Source organism: Anabrus simplex, chromosome 5 (assembly GCF_040414725.1).
Source record: "Anabrus simplex isolate iqAnaSimp1 chromosome 5, ASM4041472v1, whole genome shotgun sequence".
Taxonomy (NCBI): domain Eukaryota; kingdom Metazoa; phylum Arthropoda; class Insecta; order Orthoptera; family Tettigoniidae; genus Anabrus; species Anabrus simplex.
Window position 1 is genome coordinate 136,803,142 of NC_090269.1, and position 24,145 is coordinate 136,827,286.

General features: G+C 38.6%; 1 protein-coding gene across 3 annotated transcripts in view; it reads left to right on the forward strand.

Annotated features, from left to right (window-relative positions):
• Cul1 (cullin 1) overlaps positions 1-24,145 on the forward strand; it is a 294,055-nt gene that overhangs the window by 233,300 nt on the left and 36,610 nt on the right. For all 3 annotated transcript variants that reach the window (XM_067147140.2, XM_067147139.2, XM_067147138.2), the window contains one exon: positions 1,637-1,858. In XM_067147140.2, the coding sequence (XP_067003241.1) occupies positions 1,637-1,858 (222 nt within the window). The remainder of the gene's footprint in view (positions 1-1,636; positions 1,859-24,145) is intronic.

Below are 24,145 nucleotides of genomic sequence, written 5' to 3' on the forward strand. Positions count from 1 at the left end.
TTTTGAACAGTGATACATTTCAGAGTAAAACCTTTGAGAAATAAACAAGAAAAATTAGCTAACCTTTACATGTTGATACTTGTAGGTGTACTGTACATGAACTGAAAACAGAAGAAAGAGAAAAATTGGATCTTTCAACTTAGGCTATTACAGTACATGTAAAGAGACTAAGTAAGAATGAGGCATCCTTCATGTAGTTTGTGCATTATCTGCAGTTTATTGACCCTATTTTAAAGTGACTTCAAAGTATTAAAAAGACAAAGGCTAAAATATTCTGTATCTTAGGCTATAATGAAACTTAAATGTTTCAGTGACCTTACCTTTGCTAACTATGAGGGGTGTATGAATTTGCTTTTCATAGCTTTTATTTTCTGAACTTTGACCCTTCTTTTCCAGTGACCAATATAATTTTCAACAGGCCCTTGGTTATCAGCATAATAATAATAATCATCCTCACCATCATATCTGGAGCAGTTTCCAACCACAGGCTGGGTCTGCTTGGAACATAAGCCTCTCCATTGTTTGCTGTCCATCCACTACTTCTCTTCTGCCACTGTCGTCCATTTCCCTCCTTTTGCCTCAATGCTCTTCTTTAAATGTTTCAGCCATCTGTCCCTCAGTCTTCCCCCAGGACTCCTTCCCTTCAACTCCATTTCTAACATCTTCATATCTTCTCTTCTCCCATTCTTTTAATGTGTCTGTACCACTTCGACTTTGATTTTTCTATCTTTTCCTGTAAGGGTACTATAAACAGGGATGAGAAGGTCTGCCTACTTAATACTGTATATAACATGTTAATATCATTTATTACATCGGGACTAATTTTGACCCCTGTATTGAATCATCTTCAGCCTTAAATTATAAATGGAAAAGAACATTAAACGAAACTTGAAAACACAAACACCTAATATAACACTATTGGCATGCCTTGGCGCTGTTTCTCTGCATTATTTAAACACAGTGACACAGCATAATCATGCATTTCATTCCAGGCTAGTTTCCTTTGCTGTTGTTGCGCTAAACTGTCCAAACAGATCTGTCTTCATTTCGTACATTTTTCTTAAAAGACTGGTATTTCAGATGTTCATCTTGCCTCTGGCTTGGTTTAGGCATATTCATATTAATATTCACTCACAAATAATAGGCTATAATTTATTTATGAAAACCAATTTTGGAACGCTACTGAAACAAGTTTTATAACTTCTAAATTTAAATTAGAAACATGAAACAAAAAACTTACAAGTTCTTATTATAAGTAAGTGCCTTATGTGTGTTTCATATTAACGAGACAGGCCCCACAAGTGGAATATATTTCATAGATTGCAATACTTGTGAATCTAAGGGTTTTCTAGTGATCAAAATGAGTGGTCTTACTATGGGCATTGAATAAACTATTATAGCAAAGGATTCTCCAATAATGGTTATGTTTGGAGGGAAATAAGAGTATAACATAAGAATACCTTGGGCCTTCGTGTTGCCTAGTTTGTAGGGAATTCTAGCAAAATTGTGAAATATGTCAGTGTGTATAGTGTAGCAGTTTTGTTGAAAGATATTTCTAAAGATCATTTAAGAAGAGCCCTTTAAAATCTACTCACCATATACTACTTCAGGTTCATTTTTTGTTTTATTATTTTAGGTATACCCTTCAAGCGTCAACTTTCCAGATGGCCGTCTTGTTGCAGTATAATTTGAGTGAGAGCTGGTCAATACAACAGTTACAGGAATCTACACAAATCAAGCTCGACTTCTTAATCCAAGTCTTGCAGATTCTTATTAAATCAAAACTGCTCCAGTCTGAGGAGGATGAGAGCGAGCTGCATGCCAATTCCACTGTAGCCCTCTTTACAGGCTACAAGAAGTAAGTAAAGTTCATCTAATAAATATGATTGAGTTCAAAAGTCAGTTTGAAATTCCTCCTGGAAAACTTGTTTTATATTTAATTTGATGCTGTTGTTTATCTATAACTGTGTTGGTCTCTAGGAATCCTGTACAGTAGAAGTCCGTTATAGCGAGAATTCATAACAGGAACAATTTACTCGTTATAACGGATTGTCGTTATGTCCGATTTTTGTATAAAAGTCGGAAAACCCTTCATGCACTTTAAAATCGGCATGAAACGGCAATCAGTCTGTTCAAAACTTGCGTTTCCGTAGATGATATCCACACTACGGCTTACTTGTTTGTTATTTTTCGTAATCCGATAGTATGTGAATGTGTATGTTTAATTTCATTCTGAAAAAATATAGTACCGTGAATCTCCGAATCCAAGATGAACCCCACTTTTTCCTTCAAAAAATTTTATTCAGGCTCAAAAAGAAGTTTGTAAAATCATATGAATGCCTTGTCTTACAGTAGGCCTACACATTTTTAGACTATTTTTAGACGCCGAACATTGACTTTCGTCACGCCGTATTTCTTTATTTTTGGCGGCTGCACAATTATTTATTTCCGCGGATTTAAGGACCATTGGCATCATAATACCGAAGAGAACTCGTTGAAAATTTTCCGGCAATACCTATTCCATGCGTCTCTACAAATACAACGATCCATCAGGAAATTATTCTTGCTGTCTATAAAACTGTTACTTTTACGCAGCGTCAGATATAACTGGCTGCCGCTACACGCACGTCTCACTTGCCGGGTTCGGCCAAATTCAGCGGCTAGCGATGTATTGGCCTAATCGCGAACGTTGAAAGTCAACGAACGAGTTTATTGCGCCACGGTATGGCCATTCCACCCTTACGTTTTTCGTGCACATACCTTACAATTTCGTCTTCAACTTCTTTATAGCGTCCTTGTTGCGGACTACTGAATGCATTTTTTTGTACAGTCCGCATTTTTTAGCTCTTCGTCTTCACGCTAACGCCAAATATTGGCTTTAGTTAGGCCTATGCCGTATTTTCTTGCGGCAGCACAATTATTCTACATTTCCGTGTGTTTAATAAACATTAAGTTATAATTGGCATCATAATGTCGACTAGAACCCGTTGAAAATTTGCCGGCAATACCTTTTCCACGTATCTTTACAATACGACTATCCATCACGAAAATATTCCTACTGTCTATACACCTTAATTTTACTAAGCGTCAAGTACAATAGACGCGTTATGACTCTGCCACTGAGTAGCCATGGCTTTTCTAAGATTTCGAAGGGTCGCATGCTTTGATGCCATTCTGCAGATTTGAGAAACACACAGGCTCTGTACAACCGGTTGTCGCGGCTAGCGATGTGTAGTAAAGAGGCGGTCGTTTATTGTCAACGAGTTCTGTGCGCGTGTGAAAAGAAGCAGTGTTGTTACCGCGGTAGTTGCCAGTGGTATCCATTAACTTGCTGTTAGGCCGCGAATGCAACAACCCTTGAGTTTTTGCATGAGATTCTGAGGGGGAATAAAAAAGTGTTGGATTCGGAGAAATACGGTATCACTCCAGAGATTTCTGTGGCAAACACCTCGGCTTTCTTCAAACAGCGTTACCTAACCTAACCGTATATGTAGCCTATCATGAAAACATATTTGAAACGCATGTAGAGAAATAACCTCCTCGCGAAAAATTTACATGTAAATAGCCGTAACTAGACGCGAGAAGATATGAAATATCCTCTTAAATCAGTGATGTACTCTGCCATATCTTGAGGTGTATCACATTCTTACTTAATTTCTGTATATAACATTAAAATTAAGATATCGTTTACTTCAGCCTTCATTTTTAACGAGTTAACAACTGCTATCGGCCACGTTATTTACGCATTTATTACGAAAACGAGTTTTCCTCTTTCATTTAAAATTTTCCTTAGAGTACAGCAGTCAATGGGTATTACTAATAAACTCCAACATCGCTTTTGAATGTCAACGAGAGAGCTCGCAAATGCACAAAGTGAGAAAACTATACCGTACCGAAGATAATCGATAGCATTTTGTTGCAAACGTTTCAGTTTTCTTATTCAAACAGCGTTACGTATCCTAACTTAACCGTACTATACGTATGATGAAAACACACTTCAAGCGCCAGTAGAGAAATTACACATTTCTCGCTATAAATTTTCATAATAGCCTTTCCGTAATTTAACCAGACGCGACAAAATATAAACTAACCTCTGAAATCAATTAAGCACTCTGCAATATCTCAAGGTGTATCCCATTCTTACTTAATTGCAGTATTTAGCCTCAAAATTAAACGGTCGTTTAGTCAGGCTTAATTTTAACGAGTTAACAACCGTTATCGGACATGTTATTTACGCATTTATTACGAAAATATGTTCTCTTTCATTTCGAAATTTCTTTACGGAACAACTGTCGACGGATATTACTAATCGACTCCGACATCGCCTTCGAATGTTGACGAGGGAAAACGCTAGTGCACATAGCGAGGAAACGATGCCGAAGGTAATTGATCACATGCAATATCATCGCTGGGGTGCATAAATAACTGTAACGGAAAAAAATCGCACGCGCTTAATCGCTCGTAATAGCAGATGTGCCAGTGATAGAGTTCTCGCTGTAACCGAAGGACGATACACAGTTTAATATAGGAATGTTGAAGGGACGGAAAAATGTCGTCGCTATAACGGAGTTCTCGTTATGTGCCGTACTCGCTATAGCGGACTTCTACTGTATTTTTACTTGCATATTTTTATTACTATTCTGTGGTTTCATACTGAGAAATGTGTACTAACCACTCTTTCACCACCCAAGTACAATTTGTCATCCAGCCGAGCAAGTGGCTGAGCGGTTTGGGTCACGTAGCTATCAGCGTGCATTCGGGAGATAGTGGGTGATGGTTTTCCATGGCTTCCCATTTTCACATCAGGCAAATGGTGGGACCGTACCTTAATTACGGCCACAGCCGCTTCCTTCCCACTCCTGGTCCTTTCCTATCCCTTCGTTGCTGTAAGCGGTATTTGTGTCGATGCCACGTGAAGCAATTTATAAGAAAATAATAATAATTTGTCACCCAATAATATATTGAACTGCATGGGTTCAGTTATCCCTCAGCCACTCATTTTTCATAAATGGCAGATCAGTGTCCAAACAACACTTTCTGACTGTTCTCTGAAAGCTTTAAGTCAACCCAAACTCGGTGGCTTTCAGTTTCAAGTCATATCACTTCACCACACCTGTGCAGGTATAATGCTCTGGTTAGAGTACTACAAGCTATGCTAGTTGCTGAGAACTTTAATCTAAAACTGTATATAGGATAACATCTTTTGTTTATTTCCACCTATTCAATACATTACAAGAAGTTGGCATTTACTTTAAAACATTATTCAGATGAGACATGTTTCGCCTCTCACTGTGAGGCATCTTCAGTCATTATCAAAAACCTTATTATTTTACCAGGCATCTGGTTAAAGATATTCAAAAAAGTGTTTGATGATTATAAGAGAGGTAAGATTTACGTTAGTTATAAGCATGTTCATGAAGTAACTAAAAATCTAATATATTGATAAAAACATATGTAGTTCTTTGTTGAATAGGACTTGTTTGATTGTACTATAGTAAAAGAAGGTGGCTTGAAGCCGTAGTCATTAATAGATGTCTAATACATAGTGGAAGGCATAAAATATCAGTTCTATGAGAATATACATTACATTCAAATGATACTAAAAACTAGTGGATTCAAAGGTAGTACATATAAAATGTTCAATGAAATAACTATAGATCTAATAAAATGATAAACACATATGTAGTTCTTTGTTAATTAGGAAGTCGTAAGATTGTACGGCTTAAAGCCGTAGACATTAATAGATGTCTAATACATAGTGGAAGGCATATGAAATCGTTCAATGAGAATATATAATACGAACAATTGATACATAAAAACTGGTAGATTCATAAGAGGTACATTTAAAAATGAAGGCGTCATGTGACTATAAAAGACAGTTGATGGCTTAAAGCCGTAGTCAAAGTTTGAAATGTAGGTCAAATAATTGCTAAATATATGGTAAAAAGATATAAGTCAAAATATACAGCTTAGTATAAAAAATATGAAGGAAAAACATTCCAATTGCTTGACAAAAGTTACTTGACGTTGGCATGCGTTTGTCCGTGATATTTATTGTTCAACATTTCGTAGGTTATTTTAGATTTATTCGGCAAGATTGCGTTGACAAGAAGTTCACCAGATGTTTATAGTTGGCCTAATTTGTAAAACGAAAGTTGCAGAGATGATGATGGGTGGAAATTCTCAACATTGGTATGGTTTTCTGACGTGAAGGTTGGAGAGCTGTTGTGTTCTTCTTCGATGACAATATATTTTATAAAACGTTGATTGTAAATAATTTATACTATTGAAGAGTATTATGGAAGTTTGATGAAGCTGTTGAATTATTGTTGTTATAGAATGGTTCTATGGCGTTGTAGGCCCATTTAACAAGCTGTGTGAGGCGCTATTAGGATACTAATGGTCACTAACGGTTTTTACTCCTTGTGTTGTACGTATGTCGTCTGGCTAGAGGGGGGTGGATAGGAGGGGGCGGAGTTGTAGGCTTGTGATTCGTGAACGGGAGGGAGTTGTGAATGGTAGGGGAAGCGGAGGGGCGTGTATCATTTATTGGTTTATGAATGGCGCGTGGAGGGGAATTACTTAAGATGGGAGGGGGAGGGGGGTATGATGTATTTGTTGACGTAAGGGTGTTTGTTGATACTGTTTTGAAAATATTAAAAAACTTTTTGTCCTGAAGGTTTACATTATTGAATAATGTTACTATTTGGTCATATAAAGGGCTTCTATTGTCTATTGGATCATTTAAATTCTTATTAGCATTGAATTTTTGGTCCAGAAATATGTATAAATTTTCGAATTTGGTCATAAGTCTACCTTTTTTAATTGTTTTTAAAATTTGAAGGTCCTGTTCAATTGTGGTAAAGTTGTGCCCCGTTTCTTTCATGTGATTGCTCATTGCTGAGTGTTTATTATGTTTCTGAGCATTGAAATGTTCTGTGTACCTAGTTATGAAGCTTCTTCCTGTTTGTCCGATGTATGAGCTGAGGCACTCATTACATTTTAATCTATGGATATCGGAGCCTGAGTATTTATTATTTTCTGAATTTATTGTATTATGGTTGAAGAACATTTTTTTGGTTTGAATTTTGAGTTTTGAAAGCTATTTTGATCTCTTGATTTTTTAAGGTGTTGGTTACTTGGTGTATGTAAAGGTTGCGAACTTTGATTTTTCATTTTTTATTGGGGAGAGGTTTGTGGATAGTTTCAATTTAACTTTATTAATTAGATTGTCTATGATAGAGGGATTATATCCATTAAAAGTGGCTATTTCTTTTATTGTATTTCTTTTTTTAAATTGGTCACTGAAAGGGGAATTTTTAGAGCTCTGTACACCATACTATAAAATGAGGACTGTTTGTGTGATTGTGGATGAAGGGAACTTTGTTTAATAGTTATAGGTGTGAATGAGGGTTTTCTGTAAATTTGGAAATCAAACTTATTGGAAGTTCTTGTTATTGTGATGTCAAGAAAATTAATTGATTTGTGGTTCTCGTCTTCTTTAGTGAATTTAATATTGTTATCCAGATTATTTAAATAAGTTAACATGTTTTCACTATTGTTGAGATTTTTGTCAATTATTACTAGTGTCATCAACATAGCGTAGCCAGAGATTTAATCCATTGATGTTATTTATTATTTTGCTGTTTTCGAGGTTTTCCATATAAATTTCAGCAACTATTCCGGATAAAGGGTCTCCCATGGCCAGGCCTTCCTGTTTGTATATTTTATTGTTGAAAGTGAAAAAGTTATTTTGTAAGACGAAGTTTAGTACTTTTAAGAATTCTTCTATTTCTATTTTGCTTAAATTGCTATGTTTGGAAAGATTGTTTTTTATTATTTCTATAGTTTTTTTAGCGGGAATGTTTGAATACATGTTAATGACGTCGAAAGAGCACAATGTGTGATTAGGTTTTAAGTTACATTTTTTTAGAGTTTCACATAGTTCTATTGAATTTTTGGGGTGTTTGTTATGGAATTTGAAATGTTTTTTGAGAAATTTCTGGAGGAATTGTGAGGTTTTATATGTCGGGCTATTTTGGCTGTTTATGATTGGTCGAATGGGAACGTCCTTTTTATGTACCTTCGGTAGCGATCTGACGGTGGGTAGTTTGGGGTTCATATTAATGAGACTTTGTTATTCATGTTCATTAAATAAAAATGAAGAGTTTTTTAAAAGTGTTTTTAGATTACGTTGAGTTTTTGTAGTGGGATCCTTTGAGATTATTGTGTAGGTCTCATTACAGAAGAACTCCTCTGTTTTATGAATGTAATCTTGTTTTTTCATTAAGACTACAGTATTGCCTTCGTCGGCTTTAGTTATTATTATGTTATTAGTGTCCACTTTTTTTCTTAATTCTTGGATCTGTTTTAGTGAGGACGAGTTATTTTTGTTAAAAATTTCTTTTACAAGGGCAGGTAATTTCTTTTTAATTTCGTATTTTATGTCGTTTTGTTTGTCTGTTGGAATTTGTTTGTTTATGTTTGTTTCAGCTTCGGCTATTGTAGTGATTATATCTTCTGCTTTATGTGGGTTGGGCCAATTATGTTTTAAGCCTTGGTTGAATAAACGTGTTTCTTTATCTGTGAAGGTGACGTCGGATAGATTAATTGTAGTTGGAATATTGTTCCATGGAGAGGGGGATATTTTTAAATTACTGTTCCGGTTCATTGATTTTGCTTTTTCTTCTTTTAAGTGTGTCAATTTACGATTTAGTGTTTCTTGTTTTTTGTTCAATGCAATCTGTATTTTATATGTAATGTGTTGTTGATAAGAAATCCATTCTAGCGGTGATAACGATTGCGCGAGAATCAAATGTTCGCGATAAAGTTGTGTATTTAATAAGGATTTCTTTCTATACAATAGTTTTATCTCATTTTTGAGCCAAAGGTTGTTGATTTTGTTTTGAATATCGTTAGATTTATGTTTCGGAATGTTTTTCCTTTGAGTCGATTTTAGAAATTTCGACACTAGATTGGATCTTACACATTCTTTTAGGAATTGAATATCTTTTGAGATCTTGCTAATTTTTGTTTTAAGGTTTAGATACTTGTTTTTATTAGCCTGGTTGGCTTTATTATTACAAGTGATGAAATGTTTAATAATGAAATGAATAATGTTTTAAAGTAAATGCCAACTTCTTGTAATGTGTTGAATAGGTGGAAATAAACAAAAGATATTATCCTATATACAGTTTATGAAACTTTCAATACGGACGAAAAATGATTTTCATCACTTGTAATAACTTCAATCTAGTCGGACAATAGTCTTACAACTGAAAATAGTTTGCTCCTCCAGAATTTTGTGGCGAACCATCAATCGTGACAACTATTCCTGAACTCAACCTACTCTATAGAATATGGTCAAGATCAAGTCATATGAGGACCAACTCTGGAGTATGTGCAGACTCTTCACTCAAGTGAAAGTAGGTACTCTCTCCAGGTGTGATTGTGGTGTCAATAGACAGACTGTAGCACATCACCCAGAAATGTGCCACTAGAGCCTACAGAGGAGACAGCTCGGTATTTATTGTTCCGATTCTTGCATTAGTAGACTATACACCGTATTTCCTGGTATATTACACACACACACACGCGCGCACACACACACACACACACAGAGTTTTTTCTAGATGAAAAAAAGGCGTGCATATAAGATCTCCCCACGGCGTAATTCATCAGGGAGAACTATTCTGCTTCGAAGCGGATACAGGGTATACTGCAGCTTCGATGACATCACACAAATTAGTAAATAGTTTCATCCATTCGACCCCTGCAATGAAAATGCATCAAAACCGTTTGGTACATCTGTGCTTCGTTGTTAAGAAGTGTCCACCTCATAGCGTACTGTAGCTCCGATGATGTTGCACAAATAGATGAACAGCTTTGTATATCCAGCCCACGCATCAGTCATGTGATATGTCTGTGTATTGTAATTAAGAGTGTCTTCACACATAATGATTTGCACAATTAGCTGCTGTTCTCGGGGCCCCAAGTTCAATTCCTGGTAAGATTTAAGAATGACAGGAAGGTTGATAGGAAAAACTTAAAACGGTCCACCTTTTCAATACAAAAAGTTATATTTTATTTATAACATGTATTTGTACTTGGAACTAGTTTCGACGCTGTGTTTGCATCATCATCAGCCAAAATGGGAAACAGGCAAGCATGTAGGCATTTATGTTACACAAGGCGTTACATTAAACAATACACATCTTACAAGGAGATAAAAACAGGGACGAATATAGGAAACAAATGAATCGTTGAGAAAACAAAAGTTATACAAATTAAAAATAACCTTAACCACACATCTTGCAGTGCAAAAGTGTTCTTCTTGAATGATTCCTGAATGTAAAACACACGCGCACACATTTCTGAGGAGCCAGCAGGCAGGACAAAGTAAAGTGAAACCTTAAGAGTTCTTCTGAGAAGAGTTCATCATTTTTCTATGTTCCGACTAACTAATGAAGTCTCCCTTGAGTTCCTGATAAACATATACAACAGGAAATTCTCCTTCACTCTCCACACTAGCTATAAAGAACAACGGTAAAATTTTAAATATTGCGTAGAGACGTGAAAGCATGATTTTGAACATGATATAACTCCTTCAGATAACCCAGTTTTTACACAAGGTGTTACATTAATTAATACACGTCTTACGAGGAGACAAAAACAGGGACGAATGTGGAAACACATGCATCGTTGAGAAAGCAAAGTTATACATATTAAAAATAAGCTTAACCACACAACTTGCAGTGCGAAAATATTTGCCTTGAATGATTCCTGAATACAAAACGCACGCGCACACACTTCTAAAGAGCCAGCAGGCAGGAAAAAGTAAGGTGAAACCTTGAGAGTTCTTCTGAGAAGAGTTCATCATTCTTTCTATGATCTGACTAACTAATGAAGTCTCCCTTGAGTTCCTGATAAACATACACAACAGGAAAATTAAACAATACACATCTTACAAGGAGATAAAAAACAGGGAAAGTTATACATATTAAAAATAACCTTAACCACATATCTTGTAGTGCGAAAATATTCGTCTTGAATGATTCCTGAATACAAAACACACGCGCATACATTTCTGAAGAGCCAGGAGGCAGGAAAAAGTAAAGTGAAACCTTAAGAGTTCTTCTGAGAAGAGTTCATCATTTTTTCTATGTTCCGACTAACTAATGAAGTCTCCCTTGAGTTCCTGATAAACATACACAACAGGAAATTCTTCTTCACTCTCAACAATAGCTATAAAGATCAACGGTAAATTTCATTTTAAATATTGTGTAGAGACGTGAAGCATGATCTTGAATATAATATAACTCCTTCATTTAACCCAATTTTTTACACAAGGTGTTATATTAAACAATCCACATCTTACGAGGAGATAAAAACAGGGACGAATGTAGAAACAAATGCATTTTTGAGAAAGCAAAAATTATACATATTAAAATAAGCTTAACCACACAACTTGCAGTGCGAAAATATTTGTCTTGAATGAATCCTGAATACAAGATGCACGCACACACTTTCTAAAGAGCCAGCAGGCAGGAAAAGGTAAGGTGAAACCTTAAGAGTTCTTCTGAGAAGAGTTCATCATTCTTTCTATGTTCCAACTAACTAAAGAAGTCTCCCTTGAGTTCCTGATAAACATACACAACAGGAAATTCTCTTTAACTCTCAACAATAGCGGTCGGCCTACATATAAAAGAATTTAAGCACAACTTTACTGAAATAAATCAAGATCTTGAAGTATTAGATATTCTAAACAAAGGTTCTTTCCTAGACGTCACTGAAAACCTCTATATTCATTTAGACCAATATTTCAATCCCAACCTAAACTTAAATGATATCTCAGAGAAACCAAAGATCCTATTCGACTTTCTCATTGAATTTTTCAAAAACATGAATATCCCGAAAAACAGATCTGTCTTTCAAATCATGCATAATACTTTGTCACGCCACACACTTTCACCACATCACCCTCCATACTTCCCCCCCTTCCACCCCTCCTCCCCTCTCCCCTCCTAATCCAACAACGGCCGCTGCCCAGACCTAAACTATCCAACACGCTCTGTTCCTCTTCATCTCACGCCATAGCTTTACCGCCTTATGTCCCGCAATAAACATCATAGAAACCTGCCCCCACCCTACACGTAACGCTGCAACAATACACCACCAATACTGGCACAGTCAACCTCCAAACTCTCAACAATGTATTCCTTAATACCTATTTTATATTCTTGTCAAGCTGAATACCGGACCTATGAAGATTACAAGATTAATTTGTGCATCTACAGAATGGTTGTTAATGAAGCTATGTAATATAGAGAGAAATTTTCAAAGGTGATTAAATGAAGAAGTTATATCATGTTCAAGATCATGCTTCCACATCTCTGCACAGTATTTAAAATACAATTTACCGTTGCTCTTTTATAGCTATTGTTGAGAGTTAAAGAGAATTTCCTGTTGTGTATGTTTATCAGGAACTCAAGGGAGACTTCTTTAGTTAGTTGGAACATAGAAAGAATGATGAACTCTTCTCAGAAGAACTCTTAAGGTTTCACCTTACCTTTTCCTGCCTGCTGGCTCTTTAGAAAGTGTGTGCGTGCATCTTGTATTCAGGATTCATTCAAGACAAATATTTTCGCACTGCAAGTTGTGTGGTTAAGCTTATTTTAATATGTATAATTTTTGCTTTCTCAAAAATGCATTTGTTTCTACATTCGTCCCTGTTTTTATCTCCTCGTAAGATGTGGATTGTTTAATATAACACCTTGTGTAAAAAATTGGGTTAAATGAAGGAGTTATATTATATTCAAGATCATGCTTCACGTCTCTACACAATATTTAAAATGAAATTTACCGTTGATCTTTATAGCTATTGTTGAGAGTGAAGAAGAATTTCCTGTTGTGTATGTTTATCAGGAACTCAAGGGAGACTTCATTAGTTAGTCGGAACATAGAAAAAATGATGAACTCTTCTCAGAAGAACTCTTAAGGTTTCACTTTACTTTTTCCTGCCTCCTGGCTCTTCAGAAATGTATGCGCGTGTGTTTTGTATTCAGGAATCATTCAAGACGAATATTTTCGCACTACAAGATATGTGGTTAAGGTTATTTTTAATATGTATAACTTTCCCTGTTTTTTATCTCCTTGTAAGATGTGTATTGTTTAATTTTCCTGTTGTGTATGTTTATCAGGAACTCAAGGGAGACTTCATTAGTTAGTCAGATCATAGAAAGAATGATGAACTCTTCTCAGAAGAACTCTCAAGGTTTCACCTTACTTTTTCCTGCCTGCTGGCTCTTTAGAAGTGTGTGCGCGTGCGTTTTGTATTCAGGAATCATTCAAGGCAAATATTTTCGCACTGCAAGTTGTGTGGTTAAGCTTATTTTTAATATGTATAACTTTGCTTTCTCAACGATGCATGTGTTTCCACATTCGTCCCTGTTTTTGTCTCCTCGTAAGACGTGTATTAATTAATGTAACACCTTGTGTAAAAACTGGGTTATCTGAAGGAGTTATATCATGTTCAAAATCATGCTTTCACGTCTCTACGCAATATTTAAAATTTTACCGTTGTTCTTTATAGCTAGTGTGGAGAGTGAAGGAGAATTTCCTGTTGTATATGTTTATCAGGAACTCAAGGGAGACTTCATTAGTTAGTCGGAACATAGAAAAATGATGAACTCTTCTCAGAAGAACTCTTAAGGTTTCACTTTACTTTGTCCTGCCTGCTGGCTCCTCAGAAATGTGTGCGCGTGTGTTTTACATTCAGGAATCATTCAAGAAGAACACTTTTGCACTGCAAGATGTGTGGTTAAGGTTATTTTTAATTTGTATAACTTTTGTTTTCTCAACGATTCATTTGTTTCCTATATTCGTCCCTGTTTTTATCTCCTTGTAAGATGTGTATTGTTTAATGTAACGCCTTGTGTAACATAAATGCCTACATGCTTGCCTGTTTCCCATTTTGGCTGATGATGATGCAAACACAGCGTCGAAACTAGTTCCAAGTACAAATACATGTTATAAATAAAATATAACTTTTTGTATTGAAAAGGTGGACCGTTTTAAGTTTTTCCTATCATCCTTCTCAGTTCAATACGGACAAAAAATGAAATTCTTAGGTTTAAATGACAGGAAGGTTGGTATGCAGTAAAATCATACATGCAGCTTAGAAAAAAGCTGCACGACTTCGGGATGAGGAGAGGAGTTTACTTTAGTTCAGACATATTCACAGTTATTGCTGCAGTGGACTCTTTTTAATTCAAACTCCAAGGGGAATCAGAAAAATTCCAATTATCCAAAATTCAAATTAATCAAGAATGCTTATTTTACCGGAAATATAGTAAAGTACTGTCTAAATAGATAAAAACTAATAAATTCATTGTAATGGACAATTATTACAGTACTAGCTGTTGCCTGCAGCTACGCTCACGGAGATTTCGTAGATAAAAGTAATCGTTCCTCGTTACTGCACTTAGGGCCCGTACTATGACAGCCAGATAAAAGTGCGGTTTAAAGTTATGTAGCAGTTTGCACATTAATCTGGAAGTTCGGTTGAAAACGCGTACTACGACTTTCGTTTATGTGCATTCTGGGAGAATATTCCCGAGGTTAGCTATGCCGAAGTTGCAGAGGCAGTTAACGCTCTTATCTGGGACTTCGCACCTATTGGGGACCCTACTGTAAGAATCAAGATGGCTACACATCAAGATGTATCTACATCTGCATGATGCTGTATGAAATAAAGTGGTTACAATGTAATATATGTATATATTTATAAAGCATGTCTTGCTTTCTGTCCAGCTATCACAGAATTCTTAAAGATTTTTCCAAGGTAGCAAGTTGTTGCTGCTGACTATATAAGTTGCATACAAGCAACTTCACAGCAAGCTTCATGAGTAGCCGTGCTCGTTAGGGCAACATCGTTTGCTGCTATGCAGTTTTTCGTGGGTTCGAGTCCTAATTGACTAACATTTTTTTTACTTTCTAAATGTTAGTCGGTAGGGTACTAGAGGTGTAAGTAAACATTTCCTAATCATTAGAATGTGTGTCAAAAGTGTGGGTTCTATTCCAAATCTATCCGCGACGCACATATGGAGTAAAGGTATACGACGTTGTTCATTGCGATTCGTCCGTAGAATGAGGATGTTAAGGAGGTTATATTTCTTTGACTTCATAACAACTTGGTACTAATTATTTACACTAAAGTGAGATAAATGTTTGTCAGTTACTATTCTCACATTGTGTTGAAAAGAAAGAAACTACTTACTTATTCAATGAGCAAACAATAAATTGCATCAGTGGCATTAATTACGAATATAAACTTCACTTTTGCCGTAACGCGCATCCTCGTAAATAGTACTAGACAAAAAAAGATATATAACCTGAATCTTAACTTTTGCGTCCAGGTTACATTTTCAGTCTTTTTATTTTTCTGTAACAGTTTCAGTTTTGTTATATAGTTAATTTTAATATTTCTTCGTATGTGTAGATTTCAGTCCTAATTCTGTTTTTGACCTGAACTTCCACATTATAGCTTAATAAGAGTCTGATATTGGATTCTAGTAACACAATTTCAAAAGGAATAGAGCTAAACAAACGAAAACACCAGGGAACACGTAAACCACCGCGCTAAATTTCACTATAATTTCAGTAACCTTATTACCAACCAATAAAAATATTACTACATCTTCCGCATTACAATACCGTAGTTAAAATCCGTTGGTAGTACGTAAGAAAATATTTAACTTCTAGTTTGCAAAACTGCAGCCTACGTATCTGGCTGTTTACCTGACAGTCGTAGTACAGGCCCTAAGGCATAATTATCTGAAAAGCCCTGAAGTGCCGGGCTGAGTGGCTCAGATGGTTAAGGCGCTGGCCTTCTAACCCCAACTTGGCAGGTTCGATCCTGGCTCAGTCCGGTGGTATTTGAAGGTGCTCAAATACGACAGCCCCGTGTCGGTAGATTTACTGGCACTTAAAAGAACTCCTGCGGGACTAAATTCCGGCACCTCGGCGTCCCCGAAGACCTTAAAAAATAGTTAGTGGGACATAAAGCAAATAACATTATTATTAAGCCCTGAAGTATTTAAAAAATGCTGAAAAATTCAGTTACATTTACCCCAGAACCTCTTTGTAAACCATGTTTGTGGTATTGCCTTTTGGGGCTCAGATGACCAGGCTACCAGCAGAGCTAACTCTGGAACATGTGACAAGGAACTCTACATGTGAGAAACAGTCCTCTCAAGTTGAAAACTTTTCTTTTAAAGGAGGTTCAAAGTACCTATTTCTTTGAAGTTTTTGAGATATACATACATACATACATACACACATACATTATCATTATAGACTGCTATGCCTTTCAGCGTTCAGTCTGCAAGCCTCTGTGAATTTACTAAACGTCTCCACAATCCTCGATTTGCAACTAGTGTTGTAGCCTCATTTAGTTCTATACCTCTTATCTTTAAATCGTTAGAAACCGAGTCTAACCATCGTCGTCTTGGTCTAACTCTACTTCTCTTACCCTCCATAACAGAGTCCATTATTCTCCTAGGTAACCTATCCTCCTCCATTCGCCTCACATGACCCCACCACCGAAACCGATTATGCGTACAGCTTCATCCATTGAGTTAATTCCTAAATTAGCCTTTATCCCCTCATTCCGAGTACTCTCCTGCCATTGTTCCCATCTGTGTGTACCAGCAATCCTTCTTGCTACTTTCATGTCTGTTACTTCTAACTTACTAATATAAGATATCCTGAGTCCACCTGGCTTTCGTTCCAGTAAAGCAAAGTTGGTCTGAAAACAGATCGATGTAAACAGAATACTGTTGATCGCAATTGCGAGCTCACTGCATTAGCTTTACGACACCTTGATTCAATCTCACTTACTATATTACCATCCTGGGAGAACACACAACCTAAATACTTGAAATTATCGACCTGTTCTAGCTTTGTATCACCAATCTGACATTGAATTCTGTTTAATTTCTTACTTACTGACATCAATCTAGTCTTTGAGAGGCTAATTTTCATACCATACTCATTGCACCTATTTTCAAGTTCCAAGATATTAGACTGCAGGCTTTTGGCACAATCTGCCATTAAGACCAAGTCATCAGCATAGGCCAGACTGCTTACTACATTTCCACCTAACTGAATCCCTCGCTGCCATTTTATACCTTTCAGCAGATGATCCATGTAAACTACGAACAGCAAAGGTGAAAGATTACAGCCTTATCTAACCCCTGTAAGTACCCTGAACCAAGAGCTCATTCTACCATCAATTCTCACTGAAGCCCAATATTGTCAACATAAATGCCTTTGATTGATTTTAATAATCTATCTTTTCTCTTGGTACCCTGTCATATGCTTCCTCTAGATCTACAAAACATAAACACAACTGTCTATTCCTCTCGTAGCATTTTTCAATTACCTGGCGCATACTGAAAATCTGATCCTGAGAGCCTCTCTGTGGTCTGAAACCACACTGGTTTTCATCCAACTTCCTCTCAACAACTGATCACACCCTCCCTTCAAAGATGCCTGGTATACTAATCAATGAGATACCTCGATAGTTGTTGCAATTCTTCCTGTTCCCTTGCTTATAGATAGGTGCAATTACTGCTTTTGTCCAATCCGAAGGTACCTTACCAATACTCCATGCTAATCTTACTACTATATGAAGCTATTTCATCCCTACCTTCCCACTATACTTCACCATTTCAGCTCTAATTTCATCTATTCCTGCTGTTTTATGACAACGAAGTTTATTTACAATCCTTTCCACTTCCTCAAGGGTAATTTCGTACTTTTCCTCCTCCCCATGAGCTTCTCTGTTCGCAACACCACCAGGATGATTTCCTTTTACATTGAGATGATCTTCAAAATATTTCCTCCACCTCTCCAGTGATTCCCTGGGATCTATTATGAGTTCACCTGAATTACTCAAAACACTGTTCATCACCTTTTTCCATCCCTTCCTAAGATTTTTTATTACTGTCCAGAAAGGTTTCCCTGCTGCTTGACCTAGCCTTTCCATGTTATTACCAAAATCTTCCCACGACTTCTTTTTGGACTCAACAACTATTTGTTTCGCTCTGTTTCTTTTATCTACGTACAGATCCCTGTCTGCCTCAGCCCTTGTTTGGAGCCATTTCTGATAAGCCTTCTTTTTATGTTTACAAGCTGCTCTCATCATTCCACCAAAATGTTCTCCTTTTCCCATCTTTACACACAGTTGTTCTTAGACATTCCCTTGCTGTTTCTACTACAGCATCCCTGTATGCCACCCATTCACTTTCTATATCCTGAACCTGCTTACTGTCTACTGTTCGAAACTTCTCATTAATCATATCCATGTACTTCTAATTTCCTCTTCCTGGAGATTTTCTACCTTTATTCGTTTGTAGACAGATTTCACTTTCTCTACCCTAGGCCTAGATATATTTAGTTCACTACAAATCAGATAGTGGTCTGTATCATCGAAAAATCCCCGGAAAACTCATACATTCCTAACAGATTTCCTGAATTCGAAGTCGGTTAAGATATAGTCTATTATGGATCAGGTACCCCTTGCCTCCCATGTATAGCGGTGAATAGCCTTATGCTTCAAGAATGTATTCGTAACTGCTAAACCCATACTAGCACAGAAGTCCAGCAAACGCTTCCCATTCCCATTAGCTTCCATATCTTCCCCACATTTACCAATCACTCTTTCGTATCTCTCAGTTCTATTCCCAACTCTCGCATTGAAATCGCCCATTAGCACTATTCTATCCTTGCTGTTGACCCTGACCACGATGTCACTCAATGCTTCATAAAACTTGTCAACTTCATCCTCATCTGCACCCTCACATGGTGTATACACGGAGACAATTCTAGTCCTAATTCCTCCAACTGACAAATCTACCCACATCATTCTGTCATTTACGTGTGTAACAGAAACTATGTTGCTGCAATGGTATTCCTGATTAAGAGCCCTACCCCAGACTCTGCCCTTCCCTTTCTAACACCCGTTAAGTACACTTTATAATCTCCTATCTCTTCCTCGTTATCTCCCCTTACCCGAATATCACTTACCCCTAGCACATCCAGATGCATCCTCTTTGCTGACTCAGCCAGTTCTATTTTCTTTCTTCCATAAGCCCATTAATATTGATAGCTCCCCATCGAATTCCATTTCGTTCACCAAGTTGTTTCCAAGGAGTCCCTCGCCTGTCAAATGAGAGTGGGACTCCGTTACTCCCATAGGTCCTAGGCTTGCTTAAAATGTTCTGAGCTTGGTAAATTCATGAAGCAGGATGCTACTCTACTTGCACATAGTCCAAGTGAGGATTTCTCCTCCAGCGGGTTGTTTACCACCGGTGAATTGTATAGACTTAGCCGCCTGAGCACATGGAGGGCCATGACTCAGAATATGTCCGAGATGCCCACTCCCATTCCATAGCAACTGGTATCCCAACTCTTAGGACCACATACTAGGCCACTCAGCCATTGCCCATGGTTCATGAACTAGGATGTGACTGCAGTACAATCGACCTCGAGTTCACAAACAGCGACAAGACCCACCAGAAGATAAGAAGAGACATTCCAGTGAAGCCTACTGATGTGCACCGTCATATATGTAAAAGACTCGCAACAAAAAAACACATCTAGAAAACAAACAGTCAAGGGAAGTCGACAAGGTCAAACTGTACACAGAAGCGGCAAGAAAAGCATCGAAGGAAATACAAGAAGGGAAAAATAAATTAATTACTTGAGATGATCGAAGGACATATAAAACAGGCAATAGTCAAGTAAAAACAGAAACAGAGAATAGTCAAGCCATGGTTCAAACAGGAATCTGCATCAGCATTTGCCGCACCCTATGTGAATCGGGTCACCTGTTGGCGTACAGCATTAGCAATGTCCTCTCGTGTTGCAAACCGCGTACCACATAGTGGTTCCTTAATCCATCGAATGAGATCAAAGTCGCAGAAATGAAGATGTCGGGAGAGTACTGTGGGTGCTCCAATTCTTTCCATCCCCAACGTTGCAGTAGCTGCCCTACACACTATGCGTTATGTGGTTTTGCATTGCCGTGCAGGATTTTTGCACTGTCCACAAGATACAGGCGTTTCTCCCGAACGCCATGTCGTACCTGTCACACCAGGAAGTCCCTGTAGTACTGTGCGGTCACTGTTCTGCCATGTGGAACAAAGTGGCAAACAATGACACCCCTGACGTCATACACGACGATCACCATCAGTTTGACTGGGGAAGGATTCTGACAGATCTGCCTCCTTGATGATCCAGCATGTCTCCACTCTGTGGACTGACGTCTCAGTTCTGGTTCGTATGCCCTGGCCCAAAATTAATCGATGGCGATTATTCACGACAATAATTGATCGCCCTCCTGTTGCTAGCGTGCAAGGTGGTCGGAGCAAATTGCATAGTGCACCCACCTTTGAGCTTCCGTCAGTGCATGCGTTACCGACGACGATGCGATTTCGCGCAGTTGCAGCTCATTACACAATATCCTGTGGATGGTGCGTTTCCCGATGCCACTTGCCCTCTCCATCGTCTGTCTTCATCCAGGAGCTCTTCGATGACGGCATGTGGCACGTCGGTCCGCACATTGACAGATCATCCTGAACGTTGCTCATCACTGGTTGACACACGTCCTTGCTGAAACTTTCCTACCCACCGTGCTACTGTATAGCATTGTAGGGCATTACTCCCAAGGGCTTCCACTAATTCACTGTGACATTCCATCGCATTTCTCCTTTGGAGAACGGCTATTTTGATGTAAGCTTGCTCCTCAACACGGGATACTTCCACCTCGCACAACATCACCAACTGATTGATTTCACAGCCCTCGCTGTTCTACTACCAGCTATCACAGAGCCATCTGTTGTTCTGCATACACACTATGCCTGCAGTACTTCCGCACGACACATATACGTTTGCGATCTATTCACATGTCTGCAAGAAAAAAAAAATAGTTGCCATGACTTTTGCCCCAATCCTCGTACATGGTACTGTATAGGCTTTTGGGCTATGCCGTGTCAAGAAAATAAGGTGAAATTCTTAAGTTTCGCAGAGAACTGTGCTCTGAGCCCTCAGAAGAAATCTCAACTGTCCACGAGAAAAGCTTCTTAAACGATGACTCTTTAAAATTTAGACGTTATAATAGAAGTGGAAATGGTACATTCATTCGCCACCAGATGGCTCCCAGGACGTGGCACAGTGCTAAGATTCGAAGCAGAAGCTGACCGAACCATAGAATCAATCTAAGCGGTTCACATAAATGTGTGTACGTAACATTTGACATTGACAGGTGTATGATATAGACACAAGCCTGGAATGAAACATCTGGCGACGAGGAACGTGCGAATTTGGAAAACACAGAGACGAAATAACAATAGTGAAAGGATGGGGAAGGGAACTACCTACGTAAATTCTTAATGGCTGGCAACCAGGTATTACTTAATTGATAGCAGGTGTCCCTGTTGAAATTGTTAGGATTTCTACGTATTTCCACAGCTTCCCGTATAATCCTGGACCTGTAGTGTCTAGTGTGGGTAAGAGCTCGAGCATCTTGGAACATGACACCATGACCCGACGATAGAGCGTGCTCAGCTATTGCCGGTTTGTCTGGTTTGTTGAGGCGAATATTACATTCGTGTTCTTTGATATGGGTACCAATGGACCGGCCAATGGACCGGCATGTTTGGCCAATGTATACCTTACCGCAAGTACAGGGAATTTCGTATACCCAGGATGAGTGGGGACAATTTATCCTTTGTTTTTCTCAGACTGTGAGCAATTTTAGTGGCGGTGCCAGACATTCGTCTCAACGAACTATGACTTGACTTATTTCCTATTGCTCCCTCTGGAGCATAGGCCCTTGGCAAAATTTCTCCACACAGTACGGTTCCTGGCCATTCTCTTCACTTCGCTCCAGGTCTTGTCAACCTCTGCGATTTCCTTTTCGATCGTCCTCTTCCAGGTCTTCTTTGGCCGACCTCGCTTTCTGGTGCCTTGAGGGTTCCAGTCCATGCACCGCCCTCTCAACAGCTCCATCCGGCTTCCTTAATGTGTGGCCGATCCAGCGCCATTTCCTCTCCTTGATCTGGATGTCAATCGGCTGCTGATTGGTCATGGTCCAAAGATCTTCATTAGAGATTATGTCTGGCCACCTCACATTTGTTATGCGACGCAGACATCTATTTATGAACACCTGTAGCTGGTTATTGATCTGTTTTGTAACTTTCCATGTTTCACAGCCATATAGAAGAATCAACTTTACATTGCTGTTGAAGAGGCGAAGCTTAGTCTTCCTGGAGGTGTTTCTATTCTTCCACACGGGATAAAGCTGGACAAACGCACCATTTGCCTCCCGGATACGGCTTCGAACATCTTCCTCTGCTAACTATACTTAAGGTAGAGGAAGTTTTCAACTCGCTCAATTTCCTTTCCATTTACTGTCAAGCTGGTCATGACATCCAAATTAATCCTCATCTCTATGGTCTTGTCTGTGTTGATCATGAGACCTGCTAATTCCGCTTCCTTCTGCAACCTACTCAGTTTATCTTCTAAGTCCCGGTACCGCTGTGCCATAAGGCAGATGTCTTCTACAAAGTCAAGATCTTCAAGCCTGTCTCTCATCCCCCATTGAACACCCCTCTTCCGTCCTCCTATTACCTTCTTCATTACACTGTCTAGGACCAGCAGGAACAGAGTGGGAGAAAGAACACACCCCTGTCTCACGCCAGACTTGACGTTTATCTTTTCTGTTAGTTTCCCTTCATGAAGAACCTGACACTCATACCCCTCATACATCTCTGTCATTATGTTGATAATCTTTGATGTAATTCTGTATTCCTTGAGGGTCTTCCACATAATTCTTTGATTTACAGAATCAAAGGCTTTCTCAAAGTCCACGAATGCGAGGTAGAGGATACTCCGCCATTCCATACTCTGTTCTATGATGATTTGAAGTGTATTGATGAGATCCACATAGCCGCGATGTTCTTGAAATCCCGCCTGTTCCTTTCGAAGTCTTCTTTCTACTGAATCCTGTATGTGATTCAGGATGGCTCGTGACAGCACTTTGCTTGGAATGGAGAGCAAGGTGATACCCCTCCAGTTGTTGCAGTTTGTTGTGTCCCCTTTTTTCGGTAACTTGACTATCAGCCCCTTCTTCTAGTCGGTCGGTATTTTTTCCTCTTCCCATATCTTCTCCAGCAGTGGGTGCAGCAATTTGATTGTAGTACCAAAGTCTGCTTTCAGTATTTCCGCTGGAATGTTGTCCAGACCTGGTGCCTTCCCATTTTTCATATGCTTCAATGGTGTCCATATCTCACCCTGGGTTGGAGAGTCAAGGCCGATGCCTGGATCACCTTCTGCTTCTTCCTCACCTTCTTCTCCTTTCTGCTCATTTTCCAGTCCCACATCTCTATAAAAAACCTCCGCAAAGTATTCCCTTCATCTACTCAGCTGCTGTTCGCACGTAGTGAGGATCTCGCCTGTCTTGCTCTTCACAGGCCTAGTTTTATTAAAACCTTTCTTCGAAAGCATCTTTGTGATACCATAAAGCTCTTTTATATCACCCCTTTTTGCCGCCTGTTCTGCTTTCTCTGCCTGCTCATCAATCCACTTCCTGTGATCCTTTCGCACACTCCTCTTTACTTCCTTATCTGCTACTGAATACTCGGCTTGTGTTTGAGCCTTCTGCTGTCTAGTTTTGCATATATTTAGCTTGGCCTTTATCTCCTTCCTATAATTTATCTTGTCCCAGGTCTGATCAGATATCCATTCCTTCCGCAGGTAGTTTTTGTACCCGAGCTGCTTCTCACTTGTTTCCACAAAAATGTTCTTCACCTCGCTCCATACAGTCTCCACATCCTTCTCTATCCCGGAATCCAACACCTGGAATCTGTTGCTAAGTTCCAGTTGAAATTGTTCCAACGTCTGCTGATTCTTTAGCTTACCAACATCAAACTTCTTGTGCCGAGTGTTGAACATCTGATGGACTGCCACGGTCTTTATACAGAAATTGGCGACAACAAGATGATGGTCACTGCCAGTGTCCGCTCCTCTCTTGTTCCTAACATCTTCCAAACTCCTTCTGAACCTCCTGCTCACCGCAATG